The sequence below is a fragment of the Symphalangus syndactylus genome, chromosome 24, assembly GCF_028878055.3.
Source record: "Symphalangus syndactylus isolate Jambi chromosome 24, NHGRI_mSymSyn1-v2.1_pri, whole genome shotgun sequence".
Classification (NCBI taxonomy): Eukaryota; Metazoa; Chordata; class Mammalia; order Primates; family Hylobatidae; genus Symphalangus; species Symphalangus syndactylus.
The window spans coordinates 29,319,996-29,339,407 of NC_072446.2; the positions used below are offsets into that span (position 1 = coordinate 29,319,996).

General features: G+C 49.4%; 1 protein-coding gene and 1 long non-coding RNA gene across 8 annotated transcripts in view; one reads left to right on the plus strand and one right to left on the minus strand.

The window, feature by feature from the left end:
• Positions 1-1,585: 1,585 nt before the first annotated feature.
• On the minus strand, positions 1,586-9,583 carry LOC134735875 (uncharacterized). Of its 2 annotated transcripts, XR_010119440.1 has the most exons (4): positions 7,337-7,386; positions 3,436-4,153; positions 3,222-3,343; positions 1,586-1,795 (listed from the first exon to the last, which is right to left on the minus strand). It is a non-coding gene; the product is annotated as an uncharacterized lncRNA (long non-coding RNA). The 2 variants fall into 2 exon arrangements; XR_010119439.1 differs by having other exon boundaries at positions 3,436-9,583.
• A 2,544-nt stretch (positions 9,584-12,127) lies between these two features.
• PTPRT (protein tyrosine phosphatase receptor type T) overlaps positions 12,128-19,412 on the plus strand; it is a 1,142,918-nt gene continuing 1,135,633 nt past the window's right edge. For all 6 annotated transcript variants that reach the window (XM_055264961.2, XM_063633847.1, XM_055264960.2 and 3 more), the window contains exon 1: positions 12,128-12,731. In XM_055264961.2, the coding sequence (XP_055120936.1) occupies positions 12,644-12,731 (88 nt within the window). In that variant the 5' untranslated portion in view covers positions 12,128-12,643. The remainder of the gene's footprint in view (positions 12,732-19,412) is intronic.

The window sequence follows — 19,412 nt, forward strand, 5'->3', positions numbered from 1 at the left end:
ATGAGTAAAGGGAGCTCCATGTAAATGAGCTACAGGCATCCCTAGTAACTGTGATTCAAGTCAAGTTCTTGCCGCTAATTGCACACACATTTTGCTAAAGGTAGTAAATAGGAATCATTCACTTGTCCTTAGAGACCGCGGCACCATTCAGTATTCATAGCAAATATATCACTGAGCTTCATAAGAGAATCATTTTAAAACAAAGCTTGGTCAGCTGTTTAATAATTTACTGATAGTGACAGCAGGGAGAATATCTAATAACCAGTGAGATTGGCTTTCAAATAGAAAATAAATTCATGTTAGAAGAGAGAGAGGAGGGAAAGAAAGGGAAGGCAGGGGGAAGCATGATTAGCAGCGAGGAAATTTTTAACATTTGTCAGTTGCTTATTTTTTTTTTGAATCCTAGCAGAGTGGAGAAACCTGATTATTAAGAGGTTGCATTTCATTTTAAAACATTCACAGGCCTTTAATGCTCTTCTCACAGGAAACAGGAATTATACAGACAGCGCACCTGACACAGGGCGTTGACCCCAACTGGGCCCTGGGTGGCATCAATCTTGGTTAATCTGGGGACTTTTTGGGGGCCATATGGTCTCTTCTCATATTTCAGCTGTTCCTGAGGGAGTGAGGTAAGGCCTGAAAGATTAGAAAAGCAAAGCCTCGAAGAAATGAAATCAACTCAAACTACAACTGTACATTCTCCTGCTCTGAGAAGAACCTGACCCAGAACTTATTACAAGGGATTTGGCTTCTGGGTAAACAGAACCCTATTTATTTTTGTTTTCTGGCAAAGCTCTATTGAAATGTCTTGGAGATGAAGAGTTTTGAGATGGACAGGCTCGAAGTTCACAGCTGATTCTCATATTCCTGGCCCATGATTGGGAGACACAGTTACAGGAATTTTAAAGGAGCTGTCGGGAGGAAAACAAAACCTAAAACCAGTAACAATCCTGAATCAGCAAAACTCCTTGTGCCTCAGTTTTCTCACCTGTAAACAGGACTAGTAAGAGAGGTGAAGGGTGGGTAATGCATGTAATGCTTCTCGTTGCATACGCGGCTCAGAAAATGCAAGTTCAAACATTGCAGAGGCAGAAGCAAAACCAGAGTGAAACATCCCCAAGGTTATCAATCCTTAAGCGTCAGCGGCAGACAGTGATGTACAGTGTTTTTATGGGTAAAAGAACATCTCGAGCCACCCCCCGCAATCCCAGTCCTTTATACCCCTCCCCAGCACACAGGGCACACTCTGTCCTCAAACCAGTCTCTAAGTTTGCCACTCTGGAGTCAGGCTTCCAGATAAGACAGATGATTTCCGTGTTCCCAGATGGTATTTTCTATGGTTTTACATTCCAAGTTGGTACCCTCGATCCTTCACGTTGATTTCAACAAACTCACTTTCGTCTTGTCTTGAGTTATTAGCATTTTTCAAGCTTAGAGAAACAATGATTTATCAGCGTTTTATTTGATGTGAGAATGGCTTGAAGAAACGTGTGCTATCTGGCTCCTCACACCAAGGAACAATCTCAGTGCGTTCTAGAGTCCTTTGCCATTTGTCAAGCGAAGGAACAATCTCAGTGCATTCTGGAGTCCTCTGCCATCATCCCAGCTCTGTTTCATGAAGGCGAGAAGGAGATTCTGTGGGCTGAGGTTCACTGCTATCATTTGGGGTGAAATGTATTTCTGTGTTGTATAATAAAATGCTTCGTACACAGATGCTGTTTTCTGAAACATATGGTAATAGTACCAGCCCCATGATAGAGAGACACAATTCCAGGAATTTTAAAAAGTCCAGGAGCTGTGGGGAAGAAAACAAAACTTAAAACCAAATCAATCCCAAATCAACAAACCTCCTTGTGCCTCAGTTTCTTCTCGTGTAAATGGGTAATAATAAGAGAATTGTGGGGTGGATAATGTGCATAGGCTTTTAGCTGCATGCATGGCTCAGAGTAAGTACAGTTCAGTTTCACTAGATTGGCGAAAGACTAACTGGCTGGGTGAAAACATTTTGAGGGTAACATGCTTTGGTACAGAGGAGAAAGAGGTTGTGTAAAAATCACAGGGTTAGGCTGTGCACGGTGGCTCACACCTGTAATCCCAGCACTTTGGGAGGCCGAGGCAGGTGGATCCCTTGAGGCCAGGAGCTGGAGACCAGCCTGGCCAACATGGCAAAGCCCCTTCTCTACTAAAAGTACAAAAACTAGCCGGGCGTCATGGTACGTGCCTGTAATCCCAGCTACTTGGGAAACTGAAGCACGAAAATCGCTTGAACCCAGGAGGAAGAGGTTGCAGGGAGCCAAGATCGCACCACTGCACTCCAGCCTAGGCGATAGAGCCAGACCCTGTCTCAACAACAACAAAAATCACACGGTCTATCTGGGTATGGGGGGTTAGAACAAGCGTCAGATGGAGAGGACGAGGACGTATGGAAAGAGTAGGCCCCCAGGTGACTGGTTAAGTCTCTAGACCACTTATTTAAGGGATTTTATTATTTTTTTTGAGATGGAGTCTCGCTCTGTCGCCCAGGCTGGAGTGCAGTGGTGCGATCTCAGCTCACTGCAAGCTCCGCCTCCTGGGTTTTCGCCATTCTCTGGCCTCAGCCTCCCAAGTAGCTGGGACTACAGGCGCCTGCCACTGCCCGGCTAATTTTTTTTTGTATTTTTAGTAGAGACGGGGTTTCACTGTGGTCTCGATCTCCTGACCTCATGATCCGCCCACCTCGGCCTCCCAATGCTGGGATTACAGGCATGAGCCACCGCGCCCGGCCTATTTAAGGGATTTTTAAGAGAGCTAGACCAGTGCCACCAGACTGCTGAGATCATTTGGAGAAGATTGCCCTTCCCCACTCCATTCAGTCTTCATGGGGCTGTCATTTATGGCTGTCATCCTCAATACAGAGAGGTGGACAAAAGACCTAGGATGGGCAATTATGGTGACACCCCTTCCCCTTGCCAATATCCCTGGCCAAATTGATTCATTCAGGAAATAGGATGTGAACCAAATCACCCAATAAATATCTTTACTGGGTTTTTGTGGATAGTGTGGTGGGGTGTTCAGAAGGTCTCATTTTATACCGAAGGTGCTAAGCTGTGAGACCTGGGTATGGAGCTGGCATTGGCCAGTTTCTTTGACTAGCCACAGAGAGAAGCCCAGCTGAGATAGAGACAGAGACCGAGATAGACAGAGAGGGAGAGAGAGGAGGCCTGATGCCATCATTTGAGTACCTAGATCCAGCTTTGCCTGAAGGTGCTCATGAAGTGCTCAGCTAAGTAAGCCACTGGGTTCCTCTCTTCACTTAAGCTTGTTTGAGTTGGGTGTCCGTCATTCATAAGAAGAAGAGTCTTGCCTAAAATACAAGGAATGTATGTGTTCCCCGCTCAGTATTTATCCTTTAAGCCCTTATAAGTGTCTGAGACACAGAATGGGCAAGATACAGACCTGGCCTGGCAGCCCTGGAGTTGTGCCTGGAGGCTCTCAACTTTCCTTGTCCCTAACACTGCATCAGCCATTCACAAACTCCTGTGTGCCTGAGAATCACCTGGGGTGCCTGTTAGAAATGCAAATTCCTGAGCCTCAACCTCCAGAAATGCTGATTCAGCTCCATGCATAATTAACAAACAGCCCGGTTCTGGTGCAGGTGTGGTCCCGGCCCCCACATTGAGAAGTATGTCGGCCACTTGCCCAGCACACCCTCTTCAGTAGCATGGGTCCCATGTGCAGGGATCCCCTAAGGTGAGCAAGTGGGGGGGCATCTTTAGGAAAGTATATTAGGTTCTAAGGACAGGTGGGTAGAGCTCTGTGTAGCTGTTCCCCCAAAAACTTCTTAGATGATTTATATGTCACCTGCCTGGGGGTGGGGAGAACTCTGAGGAGTCCTTGCAGTGTTCTTGGTAGAAATAATTGGGGAAGATTTAAAAATACTGTTGCTTGGGGCCTACTCAAATCAGTGGCTGAGGGTGGGGTCCCAGGTGGTTCTCATACGCAGAGGGGTTGAGAACCACTGCAGCAGAAATCCAGGAACAAACGGGCTCTGGGGTCTCTCCTGAAGGTCCTCTTGCCAGCCCAAATTTTCTTTGTACATCATTGCAGGGATGAAGTGTAGTGAGCAGAACTCTGTTACTATCAGGGAGTGGTTGTTATGGAAGATCTCTAGGCGCTTATCAAAATATAATAAGATAATGAAAATAAAATAACAATTACATGCCATAACACAAAGTAGCAAACCTAATAATATTAATAAGAGAGGGCTATGCAGGAAAACATCATGAAAGTATATTAAGAACCAAGAATTCTAATTAAGCCAACTCTGTAAACCAGAGGTCTGAAGAAAGTTTGCAGAAGTTTCTATAAACATGAGGCGTTCTTTCTGTATCATTTCTGCTTCAAGTCTCTTGGTGCCTTTTCTTTCTCAGAGGTTGGCATCTGCTGTGCCTGGGACTCGGGCCTCACTAGAAGAGGCTCAGTGCCATGGGCAGACAGGCCACTAAAGCCTCTGGGGACTTTACCGTGGTTTCTTCCTGCCGTGGACAGCCCTGTTACTACTTTGAGCCCCCAGGCCAGGTGCTTCTGGCAGTCTGACCAGAGGACAGGTTCTGCATTGGCCTGGACAGAATCACCAAGTTATGACCTTTTGTGAGATTCAGTCTGATAAAAAGGACAGATGTCCAGGCTCTTCCCTGAAGCACTGGGTTTATCAGTCTGGGGAACGTGAGTTATTAACAGAGTTCCTGGTGGTTCTCAGGACCAGACACAGTGGGGAAGCACCACCCCATCATCTCATCCTGCACACCCGAGAGCCTTGCTGGGGTCTTGCTCATGAGTTGATTTCCCCATAGATCTTGATAAATGGGTCACTGTCCCTTCTGTTTGATAATAGCTCATGCAGAATGTACATGGCCCTGGTAGGCAAATTTGGCCCTAGTCTTAACCCGTATGTATTGAGTGCTTGCTGTATGCCATGCTGGGTTGGCTTTGGGGACGTGAGGGTGTGTAAGACAGTAGTGGCATCCCTCAATGCTGTCACCCTGGTGGAGAAGGCGGATCTGCAGATGGTTCCAATAAGGATGGAATTCACTAATTCTTCATCCAGCCCACTACAGTCCAGCCCACAGATCCTGCCCAATGCTGAGCCTTGAAGGATAAAGATTTAGATGCCTGGATAAGGAAGGATGCTGCTTTTGATTTTGGCATTCCAGAGAGAAGAAACTACATGGGCAGAGGCCCAGAGGGAGGTAATGGACAGTTGTCGTGTGCGGCTTGGAGCACAGGGTAAATGGAGCGGGCAGGAAATGAAATGAGAGAACAGAGAGCATTGCGCTTAGGTCTCAGCTTTGCCTCTTTGAACTTGCAGACTCTTTCAGATCTCTGAGTACTTGCCTAGGCTGTTCCAGCCACCTGGAATGCCCTTCTTTTCTTCTCTACCTGGGAAGACTTCCCTTTGGTGAGGGGTGGTCCAAGGTGAGTTAGGGAGGGGATAGGCTTAGAAAGGCAGGCTGGGCCGAGCGTGGTGGTCACACCTGTAATCCCAGCACTTTGGGACGCTGAGGTGGGGGGATTGTTTGAGGCCAGGAGTTCAAGACTAGCCTGGGCAACATGGCAAAACCCCATCTCTACTAAAAATACAAAAATTAGCCAGGCGTGGTGGCACACACCTATAATCCCAGCTACTTGGGAGGGTGAGGCACGAGAATTGCTTGAACCCGGGAGGTGGAGGTTGCAGTGAGCGGAGATCACACCACTGCACTCCAGCCTGGGTGAAAGAAAGAGCAAGACTCTGTCTCCAAACAAACAAAAAACGGCAGGCTGGGCCCAGCCAGTGGAGAGTCTTGTTGGTTATGGTAAGGATTGTGGACTTCATGCTGAGGGCAGTGGGGGCATTAGTGAAGGGTTTTAAGCTGGTGAGCAACAGGTTGTGGAGTGACTGTCTTCTTGAACAACCACTCTGGTTGCTGTGTGTGGGGAGCGGTTGGGAGGGACAAGACTTCAGGCAATAAGAAGCTAAGTCAGAGCTAAGGTTGCTGCAGCGGGGGTGGGGAGAAGCAACAGGTTCACAGACATTCTGGAATCTGAGTTGGGAGTCAGGGACCAGGAGAAAGGCTGAAGGCCTTTTTTTTTTTTTGAGATGGAGTCTTGCTCTGCCACCAGGCTGGAGTGCAGTGGTGCGATCTCGGCTCACTGCAACCTCTGACTCCCTGATTCAAGCAACTCTCATGCCTCAGCCTCCTGAGTAGCTGGGACTACAGGCACGTGCCACCACCCCCAGCTAATTTTTGGATTTTTACTAGAGACGGGGTTTCACCATGTTGGCCACAATGGTCTAGATCTCCTGACCTCAGGTGATCCACCTGCCTCAGCCTCCTAACGTGCTGGGATTACAGGCATGAGCCACCGCACCTGGCCAGGGCTGAAGGTCTTGCGGGGATCTCAGTGCTCTGAAAAGGCATGTGCTCAACTCCAGGGCACCAAGCTGTTGCAAGAATGGTGGCTTTTCGCCTGCTTCATCAGAGAAGCCGCTTTGCTGGAAGCAAGAAGTAAAGCTTGGGGCCATATCTCAATCATGTTTGACATCCATTATTCAACCCCTGACTCTAACACCACCCTGTCCCCAGTGTGCTTGGGTGACCTCTCAGTGTGGGCGGACTGTGGGCGCCTTGCAGATGGGATCACTTTATCTTAACATCCCCACTACCCGGCAATGAGGCCAGGTGTCAGTCAGAAGTGAAAACACTTGTGATGGGTACCTGCCACACATCACTTAGCTTTTTAAAAAAATTACCAGAAACAGCTGTTTGGCAGATGCCACTTGGGTGAGATGCAGTGCTGGCATTAAATCCGGGGCACCTCAGACACTGAGGTCTACTTGGCAACAATCTGGACCATGTGCTGGTATTTTGGCCCAAGGAAGCAGCAGCTGGCCTCCCGTGCCATGCTGTTGTCCAGGTGTCTATGACAGTTGGCCTAGAGTCAAAGCTGGGGTGCTCTGGTGAATTTAAGACTTGGAAGTGGGAAGAAAGGAAGGGAAATGGACTACTGAGTGGGCTGGCCCTGTACTAGGCGTGTTCACATCCATTAACTCACTTAATTCTCACTCAGCTCAGCGAGGTGGGAATAATCACCCAATTTCACAGATGGGGAAACACATTTGGAGAGGGAAAGTGACGAGTGTGTGGTCACTTGGGTGGTAAATGGAGGTGTGGAGAATGCAGGCAGGTGCAAGTCCTCCCCGGAAGAGGGACATTATCAAAATGGAGCATGGCTGAGAAGAGGAACCAGGTGCCATGGGCCTGAAAATCTATCAGAAGAGGAATGCGAAGGGTTTTAAGAAATTGAGAACGCTTACCTGGAGCACACCCAATCTCCAGACGAAGGTTACCTGGAAGGGCATCCCGGCTCTTACTTCCCCAGGAGGCAGAACTTTGGAGGGAGAAATTACTGATCGGCAGTATCGGTAAAGCTTCAGGGAAATCTTTCTAACCACAAGGACCTCAAACTGGAAATGGATTCCATTATGAAGTCCTCCTTTTGAACGGAGTGATATTACTGGATACTACATGCTTTTTTTTTTAAACAGAAAAAATGGTTGGATCATGAGGTTAAACCTGAAAATACTTAAGATTTCTAAGTTGCATTTGGGTTATTTATATTTGCACATCTTGACAGCATTAATGCATATTAATATTCCTGCCATCAAAACATTACTCAAACCAGAACTACTGGCTCTGAAAGCGTCTGCGGCGTGTGCACAGTCACTCTGCTAATAGAAAGGTTAACTTGTATTTTTGAATTATTGATGGTTGCTTGTTACTAATTTCTTTTTCCTCAGAAAGTAGGAAATTATTAATGAAGAGATCATTGCCAATGTGTCTGACATCTATTAATGGTTTCATCTTGCAACCAGATTAAAAGAGACAGCTGGTCCATGAATTTATGTGTGGAGGCAGCTCCAAATGTGCTGACAACTCCGTGGGAGGGCGGGGCCGACGGCAGTGGGGCCTGAGCATGGCGCCAGTGGCTGGTACAGGGTCCTCCCCTGGTTGGCGCGGCCTCTGTGGACCGTCTGTCAAAGGTTTTGCTGCCGAGGGACCAGGCAGCAGATGGGCTATCACTCTCTTGGCATCTTTCCAAACTCTTGTTACCCACAGGAGCCCATTCGCACCTTCACCGTACCAGTCACTTGTTGGCGTTTGCTCTGTGTTTTGGGACAGTGGTTTCCACCTTGAACATGCATCAGAATCACCTGGAAGGCTGGTGAAATGAGAGCCCAGGCCCCACCTCCAGCGTTTCTGATTCAGCAGGCCTGGGGTGGGACCCAAGAACTTGTATTTCTAACACGTTCCCAGGTGATGCTGATGCTATTGGTTCAGAAACCACACTTTGAGAATGAGTTTTAGATCAATAATTGTCAAATTGTGCCGTAAGACCTTCTCTAAAGAAAGGGTCGGCAAACTTTCTATGAAGGGCAAGACAGTAAATATTTTAAGCTTTGTGGGCCAGACGATCTTTGTCACAATCACTCACCTCTGCTGCTATAGTTCAGAGAGCGGCCTTAGGCAATATGTAAATGAATACATGGGTTTGTGTTTCAATAAAACTTTATAAAAATAGGCAGTGGTCCAGATTTGGCCCATGGGTGGAGTTTGCTAAACTTAGCTCTAGAGCAGTGCTGTCCAGTAGAACTTTCTGCAAAAAGCAGACATAGGCAGTATGTAAATGAATAAGCATGGATGTGGCACAATAAAACTTTACTTATAAAAACAGGCAGTGGGCCAGATGTGGCAGAGGTTTGGTGACCTCTGTTTTAGAGCAGCACTAATAGAATTCTCCATGATGTTGGAAATGTTCTGTATCTGCACTATCTGATACAGCAGCCACTGGCCACCTGTGGCTACTGAGTACTTGAAATGTGGTGTGGCCAAACACTGAAATGCTAAATTTTAACTTTAAATGGCTAGTGGCTATCAGTGCCACAGCAAGAAGACAGGCTCCAATGGAGCAGCCACCCCCAACACAGGAAGTGAACCTTCCCGCCCTTCCTACATGGAGAGTCTTTGCCCTTCTTGAGCTTCAGTGTCCTCAAGTGTAAGACAGGGATCAAACAATAGCAACGTCACTAGACTTTCCTCACTGGACTTTATTTGATACTTTAAACATGGAATACACTCTACTAGATACGTGGTTGGGAAATCTCATTAGTAAGGCACGTGGCCCCAGCAGGTGTCTTCCCCCTGGTGCTCTGCTCCCCACTGGAGGGCTGACCACTGGGGGCGAGGCAGGGCTGGGGAGATGGGGACCAGCTCTGGGGTCATTACCCCTTTCTCTTTGTCCAGTCTCCTCCAGCAGATTGTAAGCTACATGATAGCAATGACCATGTCTGTTGTTTAGGCTGCAAACCCACAGCCCTGAGATCCCTGACACACATCAAAAGGCCAGCACACTTGTTGAAAGGATGCCCCAAGTTTCAGGTTTCCCCTGAAACTGCTCCACAGAGAGATCTGTAGCTGAAATGTCTGGACACTCCTGTCTTGGTCCCTGACAGAGCTGAAAGGGAAGCCACTGGGCAGATATGGAAACCGACGCACAGAGAGGTCTTGCCAAAGGTTTCACGGGGTTAAGGACAGAGTCCAAAGATAAGAGGCCTGCTGGCTGAGCATAACTAAAAGAGTTTGTAGGGCAGAATGCCATCTCTTACAAAACTCGCCCTGCCTCCTTCCTTCAGCACCGATGCGATGCTGGGCCCAGCCCCGAGCCAAGCAAATCTGTGGTCATGTCCCAGCTCCCTGGGCTGATGGGGTCAGAGGGGAAAGAGGGCTCCCTGTGCAGGAGGGTGGGAGATGATGCTGTAACTTTCCATGAGTTCTCTCCCCTGAGAAGCCAGCTAGCTGGAAGCTTTGTGTAAGGCATCTTTGGCCCTGTGCCAGCCCTCTCCACCCCGAAACCCCCGTCTCCTAGCAGCCCCTGTGGTAAGTGTCCAGGTTCCCTTTGGCAACTCAAGTCTTATAGAACAGATGAAGAGACAAACAACATTTCCACAAAGTAAAAAAGCACCACCACAGTGACCTGTGCTGGGGAACATGCCTTGAGCAGGAAGGGCCCGCTGGCCAAAGTTCCAAAGAGAAGCCCTAAGGGCTAGTGTGTTTCCCAGGGAGGTGATACGGTGCAGGGCTTCCAGGCAGAGGGACTGGCCGGTGCAAAAGCGCGGCAGTGCTATGGGTGCCAGAGCCTGGCAGGGCAGCAGGTGGCAGCACGTGCTACTGAAGGAGAGGGGGCAGTTTCTTGGAGTGGAGGGAGGTTCAGAAAGCACAGAGGGTCACAGTTCATGACCATGGTGCACCTGGGCAGGTAAGTCCTGGTGCGGGATCAGGTCCCACTCCACCAGCTCAGTGACTACTGAATTTGTTTTTTCCTCAGGGCCACATGAACCCCATTCAGACCTGGGGGATTTGCCTTCGGTGATCTCGCATCCCTAAAGCAGGGGTGCAGGGGGGCGCCAAAGGGCGTGTGCTCTGAGGATGCTGTGAGAACTGCTATTTCATAGTTTTCCAGAAAGCTTGAGAGAGGGGATGAATTGGCAGGAGCCCAAGAAAGTCGCGGCAAGTTACAAGTGTGACACCAAGCTCTTTAGTGGCTTAGAAATCTCCTCCCCACCTGGGTCATCCCCTGGGATCGGCCATGACTGGGGTCGCTTGTGGTGGTCTTGGGTCAGGCTTCTCCTCGGAGGCTTCCTAACTGCTCATCTGCCCAAGGCAGGTTTAGAGTGAGTGAGTGATGGAGCAAACAGCTGGCAGCTCAGCTCTGAGCAGAAGGGATCTTTCCATTCCAATTGTCCCTAAGGGCTACGCATTGTGGTATCCCCAGAGAACAGCACAGAGTAAGGCACACAATTAAGTACACCATAAATATTGGTAGAATTATTAATCTCCAAGGCAGCTTGTAAAAGGTTCAACTCCCAGGCCACCCCCGACAGGCCTGCCAAATTCCACCCTTCCCAGCAGGGGTCTGGGAAGCAGGACTTGGAGAAACCCTCTTGGTAGTTCTTTGACCAGGCAAGTGTGGGAGGCACTGGTTGGTCCAACAGGCTAGTCCAAGCACATCAGCTTTTGAAAGTGGTCACGGTCATGGTGGTGGTGGTGGGAGTCGGGGTCCGGAGAGGGGTGGAAGAATTTGCCTGGGATTGTAAATTGGGCTTCCATTCCAGGGAACCGTGCCATCTACCTAGTGGGGACTGGGGACTGACAGAGTGAGGACCTGCGTTCTCTGCCATGGCAACTTGGGTCCAGAGCCTGGGGCTCCCCACTTTTGGAAACCCTGCCATGCTTGATTTTCACAATTCACCTACAGTCTCCCCAATCCAGTCCCTGGCACCCCAACAAGGATGGGGGTGGGGGGCTGTGCTGACACAGAAGAAGGAGGGCTTTGGCCAGGTAGCAAAGTGTTCACAAAGTGTGAATCCCTTAGGCATTTCTGGGTATCCCTGCCCCTGGCTTTTACATCTCAGACTCCCAGCCAAGACTCAGGTACCAGCTGCCTCCCAGGACAGCAGAGAGCCAGGCTGTGGGCCGTGGGCTGCCAGGGACAGCTCCAACCCTGATCTATGGTTTTAGGCTTTCAGCCCCAACCAGGTCTTTTTTAAGACCGAGAAGAAAAGGGAAAAAGCTACAAGGTTCTGTCTCCCTAGAGAAGGAAAGGGAAGGCTGCCAGAGAAAAATTGTAGGGGGTGGGGGCGATGCCTCATGCCCCTTCTGCGCCCCCTTCCGCGTGGTGGTGGGGACAAGAGAGAGATGTGGGTGAACAAGAAGATGGGGTGGTGGCTAATTGAGGGGGACGACGATTGTGGCGCGGTCAGCGATGCGCCCAGAAGAGTGTGAGTGGGTTGTGTGTGTGTGTGCGCGCGCGCGCTCTTAGATGAAATTCTCATCTCAGGGTGTGCCCGAGACCCTGGCCAGCAGCCGCCTGCCCCAGCTTTGGGCAGACGCCCCCACCCGCTTTCGCAATTCACCTGGCCCCTTATCTTGAGTTGCGAGGGCTGCTCCCTCCCTCCCTCCTCTCACCACCGAACCCCCATTCACCTGTTCCCCACCCCGAGTTCAAACGGCTGCTCCAGCCCCCTCCTTCCCGCACCGCCCCCGTACCTGCGCCCCCACAGGGCAGACGATGCTTGGCTGCGCGGCGCGGCGCGGCGCGGCGCGGGGCGAAGAGGCGAGGACCCTGCCGGGCGTGCGGGTGCGGGGGTGATGTGTGGACGCGCGTGACTGTGCCAGCGGCCCGAGCTGGTCGGCCCCGGAGAGGGTGCGCGGGGGAACCCGCGTGTGCCAGCCGCGGGCGTGTGCCAGGCGCGGGCGTGCGCGCGAGGGTGTGTGCACGGCCGAGGCGGAGCGCCCGGGCGGGCGGCGGCGGCGGCGACGGCGGCGGCGTTAGGACTCGGGGGACACCGCCCCCCGCCCCCCGCGTCCCGCCCCCGCCCAGCCTCCCGCCTCAGTTCGCGCCGCGCCTCGGCTTGGAGCGCAGCAGCGCCGGCTCCGGGAGCCCGAGCGGAGCCAGCCGCGCGCACAGCCAGCGGCCGCGCCGGCGATGCGGGGCCGCCCCGCGCCCGCCCCAGTCCCGGCCCCGGCCCCCGCGGGAAGGGGCTGAGCTGCCCGCCGCCGCCCGGATGGCGAGCCTCGCCGCGCTCGCCCTCAGCCTGCTTCTGAGGCTGCAGCTGCCGCCGCTGCCCGGCGCCCGGGCTCAGAGCGCCGCAGGTGAGTGCGCCCGCTCGGCTCCCCTGGGCTCCCTGCTCCCTCCCGGATGCGCGCGGGCCCCCAGCCGCGGGGCCCTCGGAGGAGAAAGTTGTGCGGGCTCGCGGGGGCGCGGGTCCCCATGGCCCGAACCCGGGTCTCAGCTTGCAGGCGCGGGAAGCCGTGTCCCCGCGCGCCCCGGCCAGCGAGCCCGGCCCCTCGCGTCCCTCAGCAGCCCGCGTTTGGCGAACTTCTCCGCTTCACTTTCCTGCCGGCCCCCCGGGCTGGAGTAACTTTCCGCGGTTGTTGCGAATATTTCCACTTGCTGCCTCCCACTTGTCGGAATCTGCCACTTGAGTGTTTGGGGCGGCGAGACGAGGAGCGGCACCGACGTCCAGGGTGGAGCGTTCTCTCCCGGGCAGCTGCTCGGGCAGCGCGCGCTTTTAGTGGGGAGGACAGGTCCCCAGCAGGCCGAGGCTGCCGGGGCGGTGGCTTTTCTTTTTTCCTCGGAGATACAGGAAGCTCTACATTTGCTCTGAACATGCTGCTCCCCTAAGCAAGCCGCTGTAGGCACCCGAGGGGATGTTTGCGTTGATGACCGAGAGCAATACCTCTGCCCTACCCGCTGGCTTTTCTCCGAGGTAGCTGGGCGCCCGTGTTAAGGCCCTTGGAGGGGAGTGGATTTGGCCCGTGAGCACGTCTGCTCCTGAAAAGTTCGGGGGACTCATATTTGGGTTTGGCCACGGGAAGGAGGTGAGCAGAGGTAGTTCCCCAGAGTAGGGGGAGCGGGGGCGGGGTGGTGGTGCCCTGCCGTGCTCCCAAAGGCACGTTGGCGGGTGCTGGAGGGCACCACAGTCCAGGGTCTTACACATCACCAAGCCCCACCGCAGGCAGCTTCCAGCCCCGAGCCCCCCCAAGAGTAACGGCGGAGGGAAGAGAAGGGAGGGAGTGCTGCAGGTGTAATTCCAAGTTCAAAATCACCTTAAAGTTTCTTAGTACCAATTGCTTTTGGTGTAACTACGCCGGGCTGAGGTGGCTGGGATCGCGGGGACAGGCTGAGATCAGCCCGTGGGACGCAGGAACAGGCTGGTTTCGGATCGCTAAGCAACAGCTGTGCCCATTTATTATTTCACCGAAAGAAGGAAAGGAAGAAAGAGCAAAAGAACGAACCGGTGGGGAAGGTACAGCGTCTTTGCACAAGCTGCGTCTGAGGTTAAGGGCCGCTGGAGGGACATTCCGTTGGAAATGCGTTACAGCCTTCCTTGCTTGGTACTAAAATGGAAGCGGAATAGGCGACTTCTGTGAAGGGACAGCCTGTTTCCCTGGCTGGGAAGTTGGGTGACGAAGACACTCCTTTTGAGGTGTGTGAAGCTGAAAGGTTGGATTAGCAAGTGAGAGAAGAGGGACAGCCACAGCACCATTTTAAAGATGGTGCACAATTCTTGTTTCCCTTATTTTGGGGGGTGTGTTAGGTGTGCTAGGGGAGGGAGGGGTACTAGGGAGGATGCCCGGGGCAGTCCTGGGGATCCAGGCATGATTCATGACTCAGATTTTATATCCTCTAAGGCATAACCGGCCAACCACACATTAATACCACTCATGTTCCCGCGGCAGAAACAGGATCAAAAATATTCCATCACAGGTCTCGAATCGTTCTTGGGTAGCAAGCTGTAAAACCCGTACCGGCTCGGGAAGCTGTCCAGTGCTGAACGCCGCCCGTTCCGGATGCTCCCGCCAGGTGGCGCTCGCCCACAACTATTAAAATGCAAATCTGGTTGCTTTCATATCAGGAATAGAACTTCTTTTCAATTTTTAAATGAGTAATGTGTTTATTCAGCAGCCTTTTGTTAAAACATTTAGAGAAGTGTGAGGAGCGAGCACCTTTTCTTTGTTTGCTTTTTAGAATGCAGGAGACAGAAAAGAAATCCTGGAATATGCTTTGGGAAGAAATCTGTTAAGGCATCGTGTGTTTCTTTTGGGTCTACCTGGGAAGGGTGGTTTCTGCAAACCTGCGATATAGCATATATTTAGCAAGTGGCTGCCTTTGTGCCAGGGGCTCCTTAAACGAATGAGATTAGCTTGTATTGGAGAACTGGTGCATTCTAAGCCTCACACATTTGTAGAAATGGGGATTTTCTGTATATATCTGTCCTCTCCTTTCCAGTTTAATGGCAACTAGACCATCTGAATTAGATTATTTTTTTTCCAGGTTCCTCATGAACATCTGTATTTGTCAAAACAAGAATACTGTAAATGTTGACTTAAAAAATGGACTTATCTTCTTATTTTATTCCTAAATTCAGAAATTGTTAGAATTTCAAATCTAGTATAAATATGACAATAACTTGATTTCCTTTAAAGTATTTTATTTAAAACTTTTGGCAAGTTTGGATAAATACATTTTAAAACTAAGTAGTGTGTTTTCCATGTTCTTTTGATCTGAAAATTCCCAATCTCGAAAGCAATTTCAATTTATAAGGTTACATCCATAACATAGTTGGGCTAATATGTTTTGCTGTAACATGTTGGTCTCAGTGTCCAAAAGTCGGGGCGGAAGCTTGTCATCAAAAGGCAATTTCCTTTTTCCTTACTCTAAGACATACTTCTTGAGCCACGACAGTTTTTGGAAGGAATGATAGTAAAAATCAAACAAACAAAAATCATTTAAAAATAGCCTCTTAACAATATGGCAAAACATGATTTGGGATGGGGGAAGAGAGAGACAGTTAAATGAATAAGGGGATAATGAATTCATTTACTAGTGGGTTTCAGAATCCACATATTGAGAGCGAAAATGGATCTTATAGGGGACTGACTTGCAACTGCAATTGTTAGCAATGTAGTCATTTAACTCGATAATCACTGCCGGATACCTCTGGGGAACTGTTAGCAGTACAGTCGAATTTTACTTTCTGTCATGGATTGCTTGATTTGTGTCCTAATAAAAGAACAATTAATGTGCAAACCTGGCTTAAATTCTGTTCCAGCAACAATCGCAAACACATAGTAAAAGCATTGTAATGTAATCTTCTTGGGTTACAACCCACTCTCTTTCTACTCTACTTAATTTCTTCTTGCTTGTCCTCAGCATAGCTCTTGCAGGTGTCAGGCTGCCAGCTGAGACGGTGTTCCATGTAGTCGTATAGCTGTCACCTTTCACAGCCATGATCAGAGGACATGACAGCATCACTCTTTCAAGCACGGGATACTCCCCTGACTCTGTGACAGTGTGTTGCTGTGGAAACAAGAGCAATGCTGTGTAGGCGGTGGTCCTTGATAAATATTTATCGATGATGGTGAAGAGATGGTACAGTCTCACGGCAGCTATAATGGGGGGGAGGGTGGGCGCAGGGGAATTTAACTCAGGAGGCAGCCTGGTCTAGAGAAAAGAGTATGAGCTTTGACGTCTGAAGTCCTCAGTTTGAATCCCGCCTCTGCTTCTTTCTACCTATGCCAGCTTGGGCAAGTCATTTACCTTCTCAGCTCCCCAGCTGCTCATTTGTAAAGCGAAGATAATTATAGCTGTCTCGCTGGACTTTGTGGCGACCAAATAAGATGCTATATGCAGAGTGAATGGAGGACTGCCTGGTACATAATAGGCACTTTGTCCCAAGAGAAGCCTTGTCTGTTACGGACCTCAGCCCAGGTGTATGTGCACAGGCCGAGGGGGGTGGGGCATCAGTCTTATGCTAAGTAGTGAACTGGCCATGAGATGGCTGGGTTTTGGTGATGATTTTTAGTTTCCTTTTTTTTTTTTGAGATGGAGTCTCACTCTGTCGCCCAGGCTGGAGTGCAGTGGTGCCGTCTCGGCTCACTGCAAACTCCGCCTCCTGGGTTCAAGCAATTCTGCCTCCGCCTCCCAAATAGCTGGGGTTACGAGTGTGTGCCACCATACCTGACTAATTTTTGTATTTTTAGTAGAGATGGGGTTTCACCATGTTGGCCAGCTGGTCTTGATCTCCTGACCTCAGGTGATCTGCCCACATTGGCCTCCCAAAGTGCTAGGATTACAGGTGTGAGCCACCACGCCCACCCAGTTTTCCTCCTTTTCTTCTTTTTAGGGGCTTGATTCCCTGCAACTGCTTTTACAAAGAGATTGCCAGTGAAATTTGCCAACAGATGACACTAGTAAATCTGGCCATTCAAGGGTTTAAACAGAGAATGTTGACTTTTAGGCATATTTTACTCTCTGACTTAGAAGTGTTGATAAACCACAAATGGTTACATATTGCAGCAGGACACAATATTTGGACATATTCTGTTTCCCTTCCTACACTGTCCCGTGTGCAGCCTTCCTTGCTTTTGAGCTCTGTCCTCTGCTCTTCCTTAACCTGGAAATCAAGTGCACAGCACTCTGGGGCTGTGGGGGAAAAAGATACTTTGTGCACTTGATAAACAAGCAAAGAATAAGAAAACCAACAAGGGCCATGGCATTCCAATAAATAAATTAAAAACCTATGAGATCATTGAGAACAAACCGTGTCAGACAAGTATAGTAGCATTTGCAAACACCTTACACAATTGGGTCCAAGAGGCAATACCACATAGATACTAGAAAGCAGTTAGCATGTCTCCTGAAATCTTACAGAAGGGATTCAGATTAGTATGGAGAGGAAGAAAACCATATATTTTCAATGGGTTAATAAAAGTCAGATACAGTCACAGGGATGGGTTCATCAATAGTGTGTGTGTCCAGGTGGGTTAGGGTGACCAGTTGGGATCATGGGTTTCAGCATTTCATATGGTCCTGCTGGACACTTTTATTTGCCAGTGAGAGGCAGAAATAAGCAGGATAATGGCATTTATTTATTATCTATTGGTAAGAGTTGCAGGTGCTAAAGAGGATACAGAGGGACCCACTGAAGATTCTAGATATACATTCCAAAGGGACGTACTAGAAGTCAACCATGAAAAATGGGAATTGATGTGTCAATAAAGCGGGACAGGGAAAGAGGTGTCAGTGAGGCATGGTGATCATTAGGGCCGTTTTTTTTTGTTTTTTTTTTTTTAATTTTTTTAGACAGAGTCTTATGGCTCTGTCGCCAGGCTGGAGCACGGTGGTGTGATCTCAGCTCACTGCAACCTCTGTTTCTCGGGTTCAAGCAATTCTCCTCCCTCAGCCTCCCAAATAGCTGGGACCACAGGTGCACGCCACCATGCCCAGATAATTTTTGTATTTTTAGTAGAGACAGAGTTTCACCGTGTTAGCCAGGATGGTCTCAATCTCTTGATCTTCTGATCCTCCCACCTCGGCCTCCCAAAGTGCTGGGATTCCAGGTGTGAGCCACCGCGCCTGGCCCGTTAGGGCCTGTTTCATCTCCAAATGTGAGCATTATTTCAGTTAGTCCTTCCTAGGTATATCCACAAGGAAGGGCTGTGCAGAAGCCCCATCAGATCCACCTTCAGACTGGTAAGTCACCTGGAAATTGAAGCAGTCCCACGGTTTGGCAGACTTAATTTTTTCTCACACTGAAGCCAGGCTGCTAAAGTGCATGTGACACACACACACATCCCCTGGAGCATAAGTGGAAGAGATGCAAAGTCTCACATTTCTTGAATATTCAGTTGACAATTTTTGTTTGATGCTGGAGGGAATAAAAAATGGTAGAGCCACTTTGGTAAACAGTTTGGCAGTTTCTTCAAAAAGTTAAACAGACACTCCCCATAAAATCCAGCAATTCCACTTCTAGGAATCTACCCAACAGAAATGAAAACATATGTCCACAGAAAGACATGAACGTGAATGTTTGTAGCAGCATTATTCACAGAAGCCAAAACCTGAAAACAATCCAGATGTCCATCAAGCGGCGAATCCCTCCGAGGGAATATGACTACAAATAAAAAGGAATGAACTGCTGATACAGGCTACGCCATGGATGGGCCTGGAGAACACTAGGCTAAGCAAAAGAAACTGGATGTAAGAGCCTGCATATTTTATGAGATGCACAGATAAGGCAGATCTATGGAGAAAGACAGCATACCAGTGGTTGCCGAGGGCTTGGCAGGGAGCAGGGGTGTATAGAAAGCGAGCCTGAGAGAACAGTTCATATGCTGATCTCAAGAGATGTTTGCAAACCTCTAACTTTCTTGACTTGGAAACTGGAAGGTGGTGATGGTCGTGTAACTCTACATTTGCTAAAACGTATAGAATTGTACCCTGATGATGGATGAAATTTTATGGACTAAAGCTGTTAAAACTTTTATTTGACCACGGGCCTTTGTGAAGTTAGACTTATGTGTAAATCTCACCTCCCTAATGCACTTGTGCTGTGGCCTTGATAAGTTACTTCAGTGCTCTGAATCTTTTTTTCTGCATCTGTAAAATGGGGCTACCGATGCCTCATTGCTGCAAGAGCTGGAGATAATATCTGTAAATTGTCAAGCCTGGTCCCCGGCAGAAAACAGGCACCAAGGAAATGGCGTTACTATGACTTATCCCTTGCTAGTTTCCAAAACGGTTTGTTGTATTAGCAATTTGCAAAGCATTATTTCTCGCCTTTTGAAAGGCTCTTTAGACTGTGAATTAAATCTATGAAGTAGCATTTTTCCCCCCTCATCAATTTGGCAAAAATGCAAAATTTTAAGACTATCAAGTCTTGACAAGGATCTGAGCAATTAGGTAGCTTTGTTCATTTTTGAGTAGTGAAAATTGAAACAGCCTTTCTGAGTGCTAATTTGGCAATGTCTATTAAAATTAAAGACACG